The sequence below is a fragment of the Wyeomyia smithii genome, chromosome 3 (genome assembly GCF_029784165.1).
Source record: "Wyeomyia smithii strain HCP4-BCI-WySm-NY-G18 chromosome 3, ASM2978416v1, whole genome shotgun sequence".
Taxonomy (NCBI): domain Eukaryota; kingdom Metazoa; phylum Arthropoda; class Insecta; order Diptera; family Culicidae; genus Wyeomyia; species Wyeomyia smithii.
Genome location: NC_073696.1, coordinates 103543848 through 103563318, shown reverse-complemented (window position 1 = coordinate 103563318; position 19471 = coordinate 103543848). Strand labels below are relative to the sequence as shown.

General features: G+C 41.0%; 1 protein-coding gene across 1 annotated transcript in view; it reads right to left on the bottom strand.

Annotated features, from left to right (window-relative positions):
* LOC129728463 (ski oncogene-like) overlaps positions 1 to 13113 on the bottom strand; it is a 45600-nt gene extending 32487 nt beyond the window's left edge. The window contains exon 1 of the mRNA XM_055686911.1: positions 9643 to 13113. Coding sequence (XP_055542886.1) covers positions 9643 to 10566 — 924 coding nt within the window. The 5' untranslated portion in view covers positions 10567 to 13113. The remainder of the gene's footprint in view (positions 1 to 9642) is intronic.
* Positions 13114 to 19471: the final 6358 nt, after the last annotated feature.

The following is a 19471-nucleotide window of genomic DNA, read 5'->3' as shown; positions in this document are numbered from 1 at the left end:
TGTTAGGCAAAGTAACCATGATGCAACGAATCAGATCAATCGAAATTTGCGAATCAACAAGGTTTTTAGGTACAGTTATTCTCTGAATTAAAGCTTGATAATTTTCAAGGCTTGATTATGCTTCTTAGTGTCCTATGTAAGCAGATAACAGAAGATGCTGCAGTCAGTTACGCAACTCTTTTTACGCTGCTGAAAATTTGGTTCGTGCTGAGATATGGAGGTGCAGTCGAATTTACAACATTTTGAATAAAGTGTAACGACCGAACGAAAAAATTATAACTCTTCAGTTAAATATTCAATTTTCCCTCTTCCTTAATTTGGATATGATGCTGATCGCATCTATGTGATATCCCCGATAGTGAGAATAAGGCATTTTTTTATATTACAGTAGAAAGTTGTTTTCATACTGGAAATTTGACGGCCCACACTGCCGGTAACCGCAAGTCAGTCCCATCTGTAAAAATATGAAATCGAGAAAACAGCTTTGGAAGATATTTTATTCACGCTCTGTTATCACTTATTGAAGATGAAATATTTTGACAATATTCATGCTAAAATATAGTTTGTATACTAGCCTGCACGAATTACGTTGTAAAAACTACTGAAATCTTTGATTCAATGATAAAAACATTGAGTGTGACTGACTTGCCGTTACATTCTACACCGAAGAGTAAAGTAACCGCAAGTCAGTCACATTGCCATGTTAATCTATAGTGCGTGTTGACGTGTTGTTATTCGTTGCCGTGAATGGCCGTCAATCCTTCGCAGTCCGGAAGTGTATGTCCATGAAAACAGTTTAAAAAATGTCAGCGTTGAAAAATCTCATGATGTTCGGAACCGATAAAAGCTAATCAGGTGGGGATTCGGATGAAGAAACTGGAGCCGGGACTGCAGTTGGTTCATCCGACAACAAATGTCAAGATGATCAAAATCCGTTTGAGGGTCGAGCATCACCTTTGGAGATATCTTGGAACGATTCCCTGAATTCTGGTGGAAGTGTTTTCGATACTGCAGATTTTCCGGATAGATCCACGAAGAAGCAAACCAAGGAAAAAATGGACTTAAATTCGTATTAGCAGGACATTGCTGCACATAAATTAATCACCAATTCGAGCTAAAAATAATCTAAATGATTGATAATTGTTACTAGATAACTTATTTTCATCAAACTTCTCTTCTCCACTCCCCATCCATTTACTTGTATTAGGCATGTTTTTTTCAATTGGGACTGACTATCGGTAATTTTTGCTCTGGGACTGACTTACGGTTACTTTTCATAACGGGACAGTTCGACTTGGTATTGGTTTCCACCTTTGTTTAACAAACCACTTTTGTTTATCGGTACATCTGAAAACTTAAAGTTGACAAAATTACAGATGGGACTGATTTGCGGTTATCGGCAGCACAGATGTTGATTGCCAGCATCCAAAAAAGTTTTTCTGTTGTCAAAATACGACAGCTTTTCAGTAAAGGAAGTGCTGACCGATGTAACTACTGCTGATGCTGCCGCTACCACTACCACTTAGTCAGGACCACCCACTAGTAAAATGATTGATTTGAGCAGAGCCAGGCTCTAGTGCATGCCCGGTCTGCTACGTATACAGGGTGATGGTTCCTTGTTGGTAATATTTCAGGGGCTGGTAGAGGGCTACATTTGATGAGAAAAACTTTTCTACGCGTATGCCCTAACTTCAATCTACTTAGAGTTATTCAACTTCTAAGTTTCTTGGACACCCTTCCTTAAAATGGCTCTAGCTTCAAATGTACGCTACTTAAAGCAATTCTATTTGTTCCATTTAAAAGCTGAGAAAATTCGATCATATTTCTAGTTACCAGAAATCATTAGTTGGGTGTACATTCAAAAACTACTTAGATTTTAGACTATGAACTCAGACCTACAAAATATTATTCGACGGACCTCCGTATTTCTCGAGATTTTACACCTTTTCTCAATTGCCCCGATCAAGAAACCTTCTTTTAATCAGATGTGCTACCGATATTGGTAAAAAGCTTTCCGCCATCGTAGTGTCTGTTTATGGAACCGCCTGCCAGACGTGTGCAAACGAGCTATAAATTACTCAACATTTAAAAGATCGTGCAAATTGTATTCTGCTCAATTGGATTAAATTAAATAAAAATAAATTAAGCTGATCTGCAGAGGTTACTCACAATGTTGTGTGCACAAGCTTTGGAAACCATCATTAGGTTATTTGTGTAGCAAATGATTAGATAAATAAATAAATAAATAAATAAATTAATAATAATAATAAATGCAGCTTTTACATGTCCAAATAAATGTAAAAAGTAGTGTTATTTCAAACGTGTTTTGGTGTTTTTCACAAAAAACGTGGTGAACATTGTTTTTCTTTAGCTCAAATTAAACGTTTTAAACCGCTCTACAGGTCGTTTTTTGACACCAACTTTTTATCTGCTTTAGTTTTCGAGAAATTACCATTTCAATGCAGGTGGAGAAACTGCAACAACAGAAAACTGGCAATCAAACCATCAAATATGCTGCATCAAAATGTTTCTCATTTTTCCGTTTTTAGATTTTCATTTTACACCCCTAGGTAGCCGAATCTCCTGAGAGACGTAGTTCTACGTCAAAAAAAATGCAGCGTAGATGAGCACAACTCTGATATTCCAGTGAAAAAAGGACTCGATCGGATATGAAACCAATCCGTACAAGTTCCGCATTAGTCTTTTATTTATTTTAATATTGCGACTCAGTTAAAAATTTTGCCCTAATTGATTTTCAGTTTTTCCTAATATTCGATGATCGAAAAATAAATTCTCTGGAGTTCCCTGATTTGCCACGTTTAGGCCACTCTGTTTCAAGTCAGAACGTTTTTTCCCAAACTCTGTATTCTGTCTGATCAAATGAATTATTTCGGAAGTTCCTGTTGTTCTATTGAAGATTTTTTTTGGAATTCTCATGTTGTGATGACTGACAGGATTTGTTATGATATTACGTAGTGTGTAAATAGCTACAACAAATGTAGTCTTAAAAAACCGTAAAATCGAGTCTTGCAAGTCGTTGTATAGTTTTGTAGGATAAAGACGCGGTTCATTCAGGATGGTCTTCAAGCAACGATTTCGAAGAACCCGTAACCTAGACATGTAATGGTTTTCTCAAACACAGACTAGATACTGCAGCCTCAATTGAACTGTAGATTAGGACAGATTTGTCATCCAGTTAATCCGTACATGTAGTTCTGCGTACGATACATCATTCATAAATACTATGAACAACAGTGGTCCTAGATTGCTGCTTTGTGGAATGCAATACGATATACTTTTAAGATCACTTTTGTCATTGATAGTTTTTCAAGAGAAATCATGCTCTCGAGTTCGAGAAGTAGAAGCTCCTGACTTATGTTTCGGACGCTATTTTTAAGGTCAAGAAATAACACTTCGGCGTTTTTTCGGTTATTAATCATTTGGATTATTTAATCTTCTAGTCCACATGTGGTAGTGAGAGTGCTGCATACAACCCTGAATCTGTGTTGTCGTTCATAGATGAGAACTAAAGCAAGATTCGAAAAAAAATCTCTTGGTGCATGTTTTATACACCAAAAACGATAAGAAACGCATTGAAAAAGAAATTATTATCAATAATATGCTCTTCAAAGAATTCCGTAGAACTATAAACTCAATTCAATAAACTCAGTTTCAATAAATTTTACGCATTATTTGTAGATATTTTTTAAATAGTACTAGAGCACTAGCCCAAAGACCGAGCAGTACTTAAAAGTACAGGTTTTTTTTACACGTAAATTTGTATGGAACCGCGAAGACTTTTTTAAGTTGAAAATATAACGAAGAAAATTGTGCAAATGTTTGAGCCTCGTTTGAATACAATATTTCAAATTTTCAGTATTTATACCAGAAACCGTGATTTTTTTTTTGTGGAAAACGGATATATGATTACTTTTGGCCGAAAACGAAAAACGTGATTGGAATGAGATCGATATCTTGTACCGTTTTCAAGTAATGGAGTAAACTAACCTGCGTAAAACAATACCTAAACTGTACATTTCTGATTTGGAAACCAATGCGCAATAGTCCAGGATTTAGGGGGAAATTTGGATTCAGAGCTCGATAGCAATAGTTGTTAGTTGTTACATATAATGAAGCGCTTATTGAAATATTATCAAACATTAGAGCCACCCAAATTTTCGATAAAATCAAGTATCTAGGATTTTTATATTTTTTTGGATAGAAGACATTTTTCTACAATATGAGGAGAATATTGCTCTCTTAATTTTAAGCAAATTCGTAGAAAAAAGTTTTTCTCTATCTTCAAAAGTTTTTAATTTAGATTAACATATTTTTCGCTTTAACTTTTCCATTTCAACTAGTTGGCCCGTAGTGGCTAGCCACTTTCAAATGCGTCTTGAAGTATTAAAAGTTGGTATTTAATTTAAAATGAAATTTTTTTTTTAAATATCGAGTTGAAGTTAAAGAAGTAACTATGAAACTGTCGACAATTCGAGCAGATGGCCAGCGCTGGTTTAAAACCTAGTTAATTATCTAAACTGCGATGAAGCCTTCGTTCAGTAGATCGTGGATTGATGTTACATATGTTATATTCAAACTAAACTTACAAAATAACTAAAAATGAATGTGATTGAAAAAAAAACAATTTGCAAAAACCATTGCTCATGAAAAAATACTGGATAGCTCAAAAAAATATTCACACATGCAAAAGTTTGTCTCTGCAATTTGTTATTAACAATAGCAAAACTTGGAACAACGAAGTACTGTCCTCTTTTAATCATTGATGGGTAGCTTAAATTCCTCTCTAATACTCCGATATAATTTCACACATGATAAATGACGCGCATGAAACATCTGTCATCTGCGTTCCATCACAAAAACCTTTTATAGTGTTGCATAACAACATAAGAATCCTCATCCCATTACCACCACCTTTGTCTACTTCTTTGTTTTCGTCTTCTTCTACATAAGCAAACAAATATTATTTGATGAAAAATAAAAAAAGTTGGTTTACTGTAGCGCATTTGCAGGATAGTAGATAAACCTATGTTTGATTTTTAAAACTTTAAATTTTATGTCGATATATCAAAATTTCTTGAATCAAAACTCTTGATAAAATTTTACATAATGTTCAAAAATGATGGCCAATAGCTTAACCCGATCCCGGCGCAGAGAAATTAGTTTTTACCTCAAAAAATGAACTTCAAACTCTTATTACTCATCAACTATAAACATAATTAACACAAACTGTATTGCAAAATCAAAGATCAATCTGTACCTTACTGAATGATTTCATCGTGAAAATTTTCAAGTATAATTGTTGAACTTGAATCAAAGTTTGAATGTCACTCGTCGGAAATGGGTTTATCTTATACTCTAAGTTTTTTTGCAACAGCTAGAATTTTCACGTATCAGCAAAATAATTATCCCTTTCTCCGTACATCTTGAACGTCGTAGTATACTTAAAGAATTAATTTGGGGTACAATATGTGCAGCATGTCTTGTGTAGGTTAAATATCTTTTCTATTTTTAAAATATCGAAAAAAAAATATATTGCTTTTTCTTTGAGTACAACTTCTTTTGGTTTGAGTACAACATTTTGGTAAATTTGGTTAGAGCTTTGAGTAATAGGGAGAAAGTTGGATAGATTTCAAGTGCGGCTGTCACGCGCCATAAGCTAAACTTGAAACTCGATATGATGTGTTGCATAAAATGGCTTTGGCGAGTTACAGCCGGTTTTCTTCAATTTTTTATAAATGTTCGTTATTAACGTCTTCGGTCGTAATTGATATTTTCAATAAACAAAAACTTTTTGCTATCGAATAACTGTACTATTGAAAAATTACATATTTCAATGCATATAAAAATTACTACACACTTTAAAAAAACCAAACTGCTTATTTTCTCGAGCAAAAAGGCTTATAATCCCCATTATTTTCTTGACTTTTTCATAGTCTATCCTCAATGAACTACAACAGGCACTGCCTTATTCCACTTGAAAACCTAATTTTGATGGTAATGCCATGATATTACAGAACTTATTGGACATGTAACTATGAAATAACGTTCATAATCAACCGACAGTGGTTTGGCTAACTTTAGATTTCATTTACATGCTTGATATCTTTGATACTATGTCTTTCTTACATCTTAAAATTGCCTACCGCCCTTTATTACGTTTTTGGCGGTTTTTGTCGATGCACCTGCATCAGAACCTATATCCATGTGGTAATTTAACACGTGTGCCGAATATTAGTTAAGACGGAGTTAGCCTTGATTTTCTTACGACTGGCTTCATACCAGGCGAGAGGAGGTGAGCGAAGGACTAAAAGCAAAGGTAACTTGTAGTCAGAACAGGAGTGTTTGCGTTGATACCCACAAAAAAAATAACAAACTTCAGTGTACCTCAGCTTCAGAGTTTGCTTGGGAAAAAGGCAATTTGAGTAACTTTCGTTTGTAGTGCGCGTGACTGAAAGACAAGCAAACTATATATATTCCGATTAACACACCAAAAGTGACTTTGAACGACTTCCAGAGCTTTTTAAGAGAAACGACTGCCATTATTATTGCTCTCTTAATTTTAAGCGAATTTGTAGAAAACAGCTTTTTCTCTATCTTCAAAAGAAACTAATTCAGATTAAAAACCCATTTTTCGCTTTAACTTTTTTATTTCAATTAACACGCTAAAATGACTTTGATTGACTCTATAGATTTTTAAGCGAAACAACTGTATCGCGAATCTCTGAATTTTACTAAAAGTTATTCATATTTTTCATTACAAAATATGGCTTTTTCATTTGTTTGTTGTTATTTTTGGGGTAAACATAACATCTCTCAAACCTTTAATTTGTTTAAAAAAAACGAAAATCGATCAACTGGTTCAAAAGTTATAAATTTTGAAAAATAAATTACATCGAATAAAGCTGTTTTTATGACACCCTTTTCGGAACTGGTCACCCTAAGTACCTCTATTATACTCAAAATTGCAGGAGTAGATCTTTCTCGACAATAAACGAACTCATTTATTTTTCAATGGGTCGTTAGGGTGACTATAAAGAACGGTTATATTCGATGTGATTTATTTTCAAAAATCCATAACTTTTGAACCAGTTGATCTGCTAAGTCAAAAAAACTAACAAGGGTTAAATCCTGAAAACCTCCTTTGGGTGTATGTTTTATTCATCAAAAATGGTGGAAAACTTGTTGAAAAAATTTAGTATCAACAAAATGCTATTCAAAAAACCCCGCAGAACTTGGTTGGCCAGATTAGCTCAAGAAGAAAACGGTGCAAAAGCATTCAAAAGCGGTATAATGAGAAAATCGATTTTGGAAAATTTTTACTAGTCATAGCATACAACCAAATATTCATTGCTTCGATGAGCCTGACTCACTCTGTACAATACATGGCGTTTGATGAAATTTTGCGTAGTAAAAGTGATTTTCGGCAATAAAGTCGGGAAATTTGTCACATGACTATTTCGACTGTTTTAGGTTGGGAATACTGTTTTCGATATTACTTCCCGCTTAATCAATAACCATAACAACATGCTTAACAGCCTATACGAAGTACAGTTTAAACTGTCTGGATTATCTTTAAACCATATGGATTAGGGTTTGTTAAACTTTTCTTAAGTAAAGATTAGCTTCAAAGAGCAAGCAAAAACAACAATGCGCAGCGCCTATTGAAAAATGGATCATCAATTTTTAAAGAACTGATAATTCAATCAAAATCAAAATGACGACAAAGGCTAAGCTGTAGATAACAAAGTTGCCAGTGTTTTGTGAAGTGCATTTATTCCTACTTTCCGAAAAATTATCTTCAAACTCTTATTCCTGATCAATTTCAGGCACAATTTTGAAACTGTTTTTAGAGTTCAGATATCGGGTCCTGGAATGGGTTAATTCCAACAAACACGAACTTTTGAACGGGAGATTATATAAAATCATGAAATATACTGCTTTAATTTGAAAATTTTTGTGAAAAAAATTAAAAAAAATTATTAGATTTTGAAATAAGTTTGCACACTTGGTTTTACCTTTGTTATACTAAACAAAGGTTATAAAATCGGTCGAAAAACGCAAAATAGATCCAAGGCCCGAAGGGACGAACCGTATATACCATTCGACTCAGCTCGACGAACTAAGCAATGTCTGTTCGTGTGTATGTGTGTATGTGTGTGTGGAACTAAGAGTAAAACACATCTGTGCTGTGTTTCATACTATGTGTAGTGCGTCCTAACTGGTGTAAATTAATGAACCTTTTGTAACAGTTTTCAATATATTTCAGAGGGAACCGGAATGCTTATTCAAGTCCGCTTCTCTCTCACCCGATACACTACGCTTTTGTGTACTATAAATAATGCTTTCTAATTTAAAAGTCAGTGCAAACAAAGTATCCATGTTATCCCACTTTTTGTTGTCGCAGCAAGTTCTGAAATTATTCTGGATTTTACCATACAGCCTAGGCCTCGAGAAAGAGTAAGGTTCTCGAAAACACTTTAAAAAGCCAAAATCCTTAAGTCTTGCGAAATCTTTTAGCATTTGATCCTCACAGATTTTATCAAGATTTTTGTTGATTTCTTGAAATAATCACGCGTATAATTCAAGTAACTTTTATATGGTAACAAAGCATTTAACGCGTTCCTTTATAATTCTGAACTATAATTTCGTGAGAGCAAGTTTATAGAACTTTGCTGCAATTCGTAGGAAATATTCAATGCTAATTCATAATCTACAATCATTATGTTCTTTTCTAGATTTTGCGAATTTTGAAAACGAAGCCGTTGTGGTATTTAAGCTTGGATTATGAGGAATTATATCAATAGTATTGCAATGTTTCTGCACGTTCGATTATGCCAAAAATTCATAAGTTGTTTCTATCCTAGACAGCTTAAAAAAAAATCGAAAAAATATAACCCATACTCCAGTAATTCATAGCACTCACAATATTTGTGAAAACCACGTCGAGGTTTGATTCAGTGATCGTATTTGGTTCATTCTCTGGAAAACTTTCTTTTAAATTTAATTTTGAACGTTTTATGGTTTACTGGCATAATAAGTTTATGTGTAGTAATATTTAGTATAACAAAGGTTTCTGCACTGCTAGGTGGATTAATTCAGGTTTTAATTGAAAAGTGCTTATGCGTATTAGAAGTTATTGTTAATTCCAGTTAGAATTTGAACGATACTTGAGCGACTAATCAGTATAGGAAAGGTTTCTTACAATCTTGTTTGTCTTACTAAATAACTAAACATTATGTCAGGTCTTATTATCCAAAAAAAAAAAACGTTCGTTAAACAACGGTACGATTCCCAGACAATCCTCCAGCTGAGTTCTGTACTTGCATTATCTCTCATGTAGCACGTATTCATGTAGACCAATCTTATCTGACAATGGATCTAAAGTGAATTTCCCTTCACTTCACAGCACCGAATTCACTGAATTAACTCCCCCGTTTTGACAAAACAAATGGGCTTTCCATCACTGAGTTTGTTCGTTTCGCAATGTTTCCGCAATATCTTATCAGTGGTTGGCATTTTTTTTATCTATACGACTATGGCCCGGCTAAAAACTGTCTGCCGACGACTGGTAGACGGCCACACCAGACAACTTTATCAAAACAAAGACGGGAAACAACTCACCTTTCGTTTGGCGATCCAGTAATCTCGTTCCAGCTCTAACTCCATCTCGGTGTCCCGCTCCTGGTTCCAGATTTCCTCCAAAATTTTCACATATGCTTCACGGTTTTCCTCATCCAGAGCAACATGAATGTAGGCCCGCCAGTTGCTCGAGTTGAACCCCCAGTGACAGGTGCGGTTCTCGTGCCGGTTGTGCTGATGGCAGACGAACTTCTGGGGTGAAAACATACCCTGGCACTCGCAGCACTCGATACAGGCCGGTTCCTTGTACGAGTAAAGTTCAGCTGTGAAAATGCCTTCAGCCTTGCCGAAACACCGATGGTACACACGAAAGGATGTGGTTGCTCCTTTTCGATTCCTGGTACTATCGGCTTGGTGCAGCATGTAACTGCAGAGTCGTTCAGCGTTGGTCCGAGTTATCAAGCCGCACGTTTTAGCCGTATCAGGTATAATATTGGCTCGCTTGAATTCCTGCAGCTGTTGATCGGTACAATTGTACAGATAGATCATCAGTTCCTGGATGCTACGATTGATCTGTTCGACTGAAAAATCCATCAGGATGTTGTTGAAAATTTGCGGCAAACAAAGCCTCATTTCGCCACCCAGCAGAAAGCATCCAATTTTCTTTCCTTCGAGCATCGTAAGCTGCACTACACCACAGTCTGGATCCGGGGTGGTCATAATCGGATGCGACGGCATCGGCAGCGGTCCAGTGATGGGCTGTACTATTAAGCTACCACTCGGTTCATCTGGATGCTCTGGAGTTTCTGGCCGCTCCGTTCGTCCGCTAGGGCCGACACCACCGCTAGCAGCACTGCTTTTACTGGGATGAACCAACGAGAGACCGGGTCCATGTAAACCTTTCGGAGCATTGTCCTGGTAGGTTTTCAGCACCGTGATCAACTGTGGTGGAACGTACTCGGTCATTTTTCTACACAGGATCAAAATTGATTCCGAGGGAAATCTCCGTTCTCGACCGAGGGGAGCGTCGATCGATATTATTCGCAGGCACGGAGAAACTTGCTTTATGTATTTTATTCTACTAGAAACACTCCCTTATTTTATCACACACATTCACACTTTTTCATCGACTTGCCATAACCAATATTTCATGTAACATTCCTGTGGGATAGAACACGACTAGCACGGCTCTTCTAGAACCCAATCATTTCTCATCGATAGAGAACACACTTGTCGTTAAGATTCTTTTTTTTTTACTGCCTTTCGATAAAAGAACTTCAAATTTTCACCTTTACACTGTGAGGGTGGGTTTGGTATTGAAATGATTTTCACACAAAACACTCCTCTTTTCCTTTGTTTTATTCTCAATCAAAACGATCACTTTATTTCCAATAGGAAAAGGCTTCGTTTTTCCCTTGAACTGGCAAATAAACCACCCACACAAACGGCCCAGCCGCACTTTACGACTCGTAGCACATTTTTGTGTCGCCTGGTACCCAGGATGGGGCGCAGAAGTAGGGCATTCCAAGGGCTCGGCGGAACAGGATCCGCCGTATGACGCACATTGTCACCGGATGCGGACAGTCGTTCTAAGAGGATGCAGTGTCGTGCGACTAAGCTGTCATCAACCACTTTTCTATTGGTCCCGGTTGATTCCCGGTTTACACGTTCGTTAGTTTGTGCAATACATTCGCGAAAAATTCATCACCGACCAGACAGGCTATGTCGGTGCAAGTGAACCAGCGGCAGCGGAAACGACGGAAACCATGTGCCAAGAATGTTGCCGTCTTTCGGTACGACTCTACACGGTTCCTTGTGCCGCACTTCTCCCGGCTGCTGGCTCGCAAACTTTTAATTTTAATTGGCACTAAAATTACTTCAATTTTTGCTTTCTCCACTTTTTCTGTGCGCTCGCTCAAATACACACGCGGCGGCAAATGCAAAGGCGGCTCTCTATCTCGCGCTGCTTCCACCGTCCAACCCCATCCAACCGTTCGACGGTTTTTTCGAGCTCGCAGAGCGCTCTGTTCACGTCCGTTTCAGGTACGACGGGTCGCCGAAAAGTACGGACATTAGAGGGAACGCAGAAAGAAAAAATTGCAAACGATGTTCGTCCGTCGTCCGAAATTCGACAAAATACGGCAGCCGCACGGCGTAAAAGTTAAGATAGAGCTGCACTTACGCAACGTTTTATTTATATTTGTAACTGCCCACCGTGCTTGTGGACAAAGCCAATCAAACCTTTAATACGCGTATTGCTCGAACCAGTCGGATGGAAAGGCTCACCGACTTATAACATTTTCGACTAAACACACTCAGACCAGGGCCATTCTCTATGGCAAATTGCATTTCCTTTCTTCTGCCCGACGTCGTCTTTCCTGGCGTTGACCTTGCGGTTGGCCACTCTTTCCAATTAATCGATGAGCCAATTCCATTAATCAATAACGCACAGACGACACATCTAACCCACGATATTTACGGCGAAATCCGTCACCGAGACCGAATCCGAAAATCAGTGCACTGAATCTATTTTTTGTTCGCGATTTTATTTCTACTTTTCGCATCACTAGCAAACCGAAGCTGCAAACAAGATTCACTTCTTGTCATCATCGGTTCCGAGTCCTATTCCGACGACGGTGATTCCTCTCACTGCTGCCAGCCAACCGCTTCTTTCCATCGTACTTACTAGACACCAATCATACACACGTACCCCCGCGCGGATTTCGCCCCTCTTCGAACAGTTTTTGCTTGTTCTTCTACTTCTTCTTGCCTACACACCATAGGTCTCCCACAGTGAGAACTACCTCGCGCGCGACACAAAACAGAACCTTCACGTTTGTCTAGCAAAACATGTCTGACCGAACCGTCGGATGAACCTTTTTGAAAGAGAGTTTTTCGCTATATTATGCTTATACCGCGGCGGCCGCGCGCACACAGCTAGATTCTGCACACAAAAGCGCCGCAGTGGCTACAGTGCATTGCGTTTGCGAGAAGCTCACCAACACCAGCCGACTAATCAACGACGCGACGGGGTGGGCTTCCGATCGCGCCCTGTACGTACACGAAAACTGGCTAGACAAAACAATCACACATCGATAGCGCTGCTGAATGGTGCAGCGACGGCGACGGCGATGATGGTGATGACGGCGGCAGCCGCAAAGACCACCACCAGCAGACGGCGGTTCATTCTCATTCGAGCCGTGGTGTGCGCTTCTTCTTGGTATGGGTATCACTCTCGAGAGAGCACAAACAAAGCAGCCGTACCACTTTGCAAATCGATAATTTTGCGCAATTCTATCAATTCACGAAAAAAGGACCACTTTCTAGGCTTAGTATTCCACTAAAACACTAATCCCACTTGCACCGAATGTTTTTCACTTACCACTTTCGAATAACATCGCTCAACAACCATCCGGCGACAGACAGTTCGTTCCGTACACCTACCATGTAGCAGTCAGTCACGAATCGAATTTGCTGCCACTGCCAAAAACGTCCTGCCGGAGCACTTCATTCAACTCTGATGCGACGACGGCCGGAAACTTCTCACGGTGAGCTCGCGGATTGCTTTCGTATGAACGTACGTGCGGTACCGTTCACTCACTTTTTCACCTTTCATGCACTCGGAATCTCGCTCACAAGGCAAGATAACATATTGAAGAAGGTATCGAAGTTTGATTGAGGAAAGTGTATTTCATATAAGATCGTATGCTGTAGCGTAAAACAAAGCGGAGCGTTGCGCGTTTGGCTCTGGTTAAAACGGACGCGAATAACGGTGCGAGACGATTACAGGCATTGAAACACTTTCAATGTACACGTCTCCTAACGCCTGTACATTATCCTGTGGCAAGGCGAATCGCCTCGCGCCGCTATTCGCGTGCACTATAACCAGAGCCTCAGGCCTCTGCCATGGTGAACGCGAACGCGAGCGATGGGGCGGGAAGCTTTCCGTAGGTAAATTAACAGCCGTAAAGAGAGCTGTTTATTTACCTACGGCAAGTTTCTCGCCCCATCACTCGCGTTCGCGTTCACCATGGCAGAGGCCCTTGCCATGCCGAGTGCGGCGCGACGCGAACTGCGTCTTTTTTCACGGTGAGGAATAATATTGTTGTATAAATTTTCTCGCGAAAAATTCTTGTAGAAGTGCGCGGGTACGTCCAATCGCGGTAATATCTTCTACAAAAAGTGCGGAAATTGAATTTGCGCACTTTTTGTAGAAGACAACAACATGATTGGTTGTAACCGCGCACTTCTACGGCTTTTTTCATGCATCTTGCGAGATGAATTCTCCCGCAATCGATAATATCAGCAATGAAAACTCACGCGCGTCAAAACAGATCCCGAACTGTTTCGCCCACCCCTATGGCTTCGCGACATGTTTCAAGGGCTAACATCTCAACATATGTGTAAACGAGATAGCATATCAACACCTCTTTTCACACATCTTTATCTTACTGCTGACAGCGGGCACAATTTAATTTGAGCCCATGACATGAGTTCATTGTCATTCACTGTTACTCGGCATAGGGATGCCAATGGCTCGGTTCCGCCGCAGTTCGCGCCGCGCCGCACTCGGCATGACAGAGGCCTCAGGCGGATGTTAGGCCGTTATTATACCGGGCGATAAGACGCGAATTACGCTGAAACAGTTCGGGATGTGTTATTTCGCGCGTCAGTTTTCATTGTGGATATTATTCCTCACCTAGAAAAAAGACGCAGTTCACGCCGCATTGTTTACAGCATAACATCGGCCTTATACATAAGACGATGCGGTACGATACCCATCATTTCTCATGTGGGAAAGGTTTTCATTTACATACAACATCTAGAACAGTGGTTCAGGAGGCCACGAGGCTCATCTGATGGGGCCGCGAACCTTTTGGTAAATTTGACCGTTAACTACGGGGGCATGCTCGCAAGCAAAGATAACTAGAACAAGATACCTAACTTCCATATTTTTCATACATTTTGAACACGACCGATTTCCGACGGTAGTGCTACCATCTGATGACTTAAATTCTCATAAAATTGTCACTATGAACAAAACCGATTTATCGTGCACAGTCCGTCATCGATCGTTGAGCTGATCAAGATTGTATATGAAAAAGGTATAGCAGTTTGGTCAGCTCCACGCTTGAAGATAACTTGCAGATTAATGATATTGTCATTTTTTTGCACTTAATGCTATTGCCATATTATTTGCACTTCACAGTACGAAAGAAAAGTGTGAAATTGACTGTCAGATTGGGGGTTTATATTGAGGGGTTATATTTATTTTCAGGTCCCATTCTACCAAAACTTAAAGTTTGATATGTCGCAAGCCAGATTTCAGAACCATTGTGCATATGGTCAGGTTCACCGGGGCACCCGATTTTTGCTTTATTAACCTCGGTAAGAGTGGAAAACTTGGCTCTAGAGCGTGCTCACAGCGGTTATCAGAAAGTTCTGATGGTACGCTTTATTTTAAATGATGTGCCGATAATTCTTGATTCTTTCGGAAGTTTCTTGTTTGAGAACTAAACATTCGTACACATTATTAAATATCATTTTACGGATGGCAGCACGGTGCAGTCGTCCACATAGACATTGAAAAAATTGTTTCACCTTTCAGCAGTCATGTCTTGGCGTTGTCATCAGTTGATTTTGACGTTAAGTATACATCATATTAACAGTGTATAAATTAGTTCGACTTTTGCTCACGCGCTGCGACAATCATGTTCGATGAATTCTGCAAGAGTCAGGTATCTTGTTCTAGTCATCTTTGTTGCAAGTCTAAACTAAAAAGGCTCGAAGTTCTATAATTTAGTTCTACCTGTTAGAAATCATAGTTGTAATACTTACTTACTTACTTATTTGGCCAACGGACCGTTCACCGGTCTAGGGCCGAACGAATTAGAGATGTCCAGCTTCTTCTGTCTTGGGCAGCCGTTCTCCAGTCTCTCCGTTCACCAGCAGATCGTGCATTTTCTTCCACCGCGCACATCCACCGCGTGCGAGGCCTACCACGGAGTCGACGGCCTCTTCCTGGTTCTCTACTGAAGATAGTTTTGGCGGCTCTCTCGTCAGGCATCCTGGCTACATGTCCAGCCCACTGAAGCCTGCCCCGCTGTATTACCTTCACTATATCAGCATGTTTGTATACCTGGTACAACTCGTGATTCATGCGTCTGCGCCACACTCCATCTTCCAGTTTACCGCCAAGTATCGATCGCAGAACTTTACGCTAAAAAACTCCGAGCACTCGTCGATCAGCTTCCTTCAGCGTCCATGCTTCATGTCCGTAAAGGGCCACCGGGAGTATCAGCGGGAAATACGGGACCTTAGCTGGTTACGCAGTCCGTAGAAAGCCCTGCAACTGCAGCTGCAACTCGTCGTTACACTTCACGGCTCATATCGTTGTCACATGTCACAAGCGTACCAAGATAAACGAATTCGTCAACCACTTCAAATCGTTCCCCATCTATCTCCACCTCAGCACCAACACCACGGGGACTCCCACGCTCTCTGCCAGCTACCATGTACTTCGTTTTGGCAGAGTTAATGACAAGTCCCAATCTCGCTGCTTCTCTCTTAAAAGGTACGGCTTCCTCCACGGCCCTACGGTTGATACCGATGATATCGATGTCGTCCGCAAAACCAAGAAGCACGTGAGATTTCGTGATGATCGTACCGTTTCTTTCGACGTTTGCTCTTCGTACTGCACCCTCAAGAGCGATGTTAAACAGTAGGTTGGAGAGCGCATCCCCCTGCTTCAGTCCATCCAACGTTACGAACGCGGCTGATGTCTCGCCAGCTATCCGCACGCACGATTTTGATCCCTCCAGTGTCATACAACTCAGCTTTATTAGTTTCGTAAGGACCGTGTTCCAGCATGATCTGCCACAGCTCGTTTCTTTTCACTGAGTCGTATGCTGCCCTGAAGTCCACAAACAGATGGTGAGTCGGTAAGTTGTACTCCTGGAACTTATCGAGGATCTGTCGCAGGGTGAAGATTTGATCCGTCGTGGAACGCCCTTGTCGAAAACCAGCCTGGTATTTGTCAACAAAGGATTCCGTTAACGGTCTCAATCTGGAGAACAGGATACGGGAGAGCCCTTTATATGCGGAGTTGAGCAACGTTATCCCTCGATAGTTGCCACAATCCAATCGATGGCCCTTCTTATAGATAGGGCATACGAGGCCTTCCAACCAGTCGTTCGGCATTTGTTCGTCCGCCCAGATTCTTATTATTATCTGGTGGATCGCATAGTACATACGTTCGCTTCCCGCTTTTAGAAGTTCGGCCGGGATACCGTCCTTTCCAGCGGCCTTGCCGTTTTTCAGCTCACTAATCGCCTTTTTCACCTCCTCCTGTGTTGGTGGCTCCACAGCTTGTTCATCACTCATAATCGTCATTCTATTCCTGCTCTACTCATCCGGCTCCTCACCGTTCGATAGCGCCTGAAAATGCTCCTTCCACCTGGCTGCAACCGTCGGTTTATCAGTAATCAGGTTGCCGTCCTTGTCATTACACATAACCGGCACAGGGAAATTCCTGCTTCTGACTCTGTTGACAGTTCTATAGAATCTCCACACGTCGTTTTGAGTATAGCTGTCCTTTGCGCTGGCGAGCACCTGCTCCTCGTACTCGCGCTTCTTCCGACGGTGGGTTCTAATTTCGGCAGCTCTTGCCACCCTGTACCTCTCTCTGTTCTGACGCGTAGCCGCAGTGAGCATGCGGCTCCTGGCACGGTTCTTCTCATCTGTCGCTCTCTGGCACTCGGCATCGAACCAGCCTGTCTTCCACGCGTCGTACCTACCACCTCTCTCGCAGTCGTTTCGATGGCGCCGTGAATGCTGCTCCACAGCCCATTTATGTCTTCCACTCCTTCCTCCTGCTGTTCTGCGATCCGTTGATCCAGCTCTCTAACGTATTCTGCTGCCACGCCATCAGCTTTCAACCGCAGAATGTTGAAACGCGTCGTCCTCTCTGTGCGAGATTTCAGCACGCTCAACAACCGTGCGCGGATCTTACAAACGACGAGATAATGGTCAGAGTCAATGTTTGGTCCCCAAAAAGACCTAACATCAGTAACATCCGAAAAGTGCCGACCGTCAATCAGTACGTGATCGATCTGGGAGCAGGCTTCTCCATTTGGATGCCTCCAGGTGTGTTTCCGAATATTCAAACGTGGAAAATAGGAGCTACATATGGCCATTCCTCTGGCCGCGGCAAAGTTTATCAGCCTCAGGCCGTTTTCATTGGTTGACGAGTGGAGGCTATGCCTTCCAATGACCGGACGGAAGAATTCCTCCCTCCCAACCTGTGCGTTTGCGTCTCCGATGACGACTTTTACGTCGTGTTTTGGCACTCGTCATAGATTCGCTCAAGCTTGTCACAAAACTCATCTTTGACTTCATCGGATTTGTCGATTGTCGGTGCGTAGGTGTTGATTAAACTGTAGTTGAAGAATTTGCCCTTAATCCTCAACACGCATATACGGTCATCTACGGGCCTCCACCGGATGACTCTTGTTTTCTGATTTCGCAGCACTACGAAACCGACGCCCCGTTCCGCTGCTTTGCCGCCACTGTAGTAGATGTGGTACTTGAAAGAAGTGCGTGCAATAGGGTCTACTGCATGGAATTCCCTTTCTCCGGAATTTGGCCACCGAACCTCCTGAATCGCTGCGATTCCGACTCCCTGCCGCTGTAGTTCTTGAGCAAGCAAGCCAGCCCGCGCCGGACCCAATTTCCAATCGTTCACCTTAATCTTTTACCGTGTTCGTAGCCTAGGTCTTTGCCGATTGATCCGTTCCGTATTTCTAAATTCGTTGTTCGTTGTAGCAATCATGTTGGTGAATTAAATTTGCATAATTATTCTTTGTCAATTTTCGAATTTATAGCTGATCTACTATAAAGATCATGGTTAGTTGGCTAACCAGGCGGAATTACACCTTGCGTACGAGTTAGCCGTTTGAATATTTACTCTTCCTTTAGCCTCTCATTCGCGGTGACGCAACCCAAAATCTCAAGCACGAATCTGCGACTTACTTGCTTGTTCTTATTGGTAAAATCCCAGCCAGCGCAGTTCATTAAACTCGGGAAATGAAATGGTTAGATGCATGAATCTAATGGGAAAGGGAGATATAAACTCGGGTTTGAATTTGCCGTGGAAGTTCGTTGTAAAATTTCCGGTTTCAAACCAAATGTCTCGTTTGATCTGAGGGGCAAACCAATCTCGCTTCGATCATTTATAATCGAACGGCGAAAGAAGCCAGAGTGTGTGTTTTTAAGTTGTTCGCGAATTTGTTCGAGGTTTGTGTTAGCGTGAGGTTGTCTTAGATTAGCTAGTTGTTTTAAGTGTTGTTTCTTTGATAGGATTAGCGCATGTTAGGAGTAGCTATAAATTTAGTGGAGACTTTGCCAGTAAGTGTGGTGAAAACAAAAGGTAAAGTTTGTCTGGGTTTGGCTGTAACTGTGTAACCTAACCGCGTCGAACAGCCGTTCGACGGCTTTTTACGTTAGATATTAAAGCGCTTGGCGAAGCCATAAACCCACCGCCAGCAAAGTACATCCACCCTCCTACCGCACACTTCTGGGACACGCACCGTCAGCCAGGACAAGGCCCGTTCCACCAGCCGCCGCACACTTAGGCGGCCTATGCTGATTCGCTGATCGGACTGATCGGCGCGTGCTGTAGCAGTTATCGACACCATTGCAGAAACCACGACCGTACCTGGATGGTGCGGTGATTGCAGATTGAACCGATTGCTGTCGGATGCTGAATAAGTAGAAAGGAGAGGTAGTAGCCGCCGATCGAGTGAGTACGAACTATGAAAATCCCTGCGCAGGTTGATATAAACAAGTTAAGCCAAGACCCCCACCTTGAGAG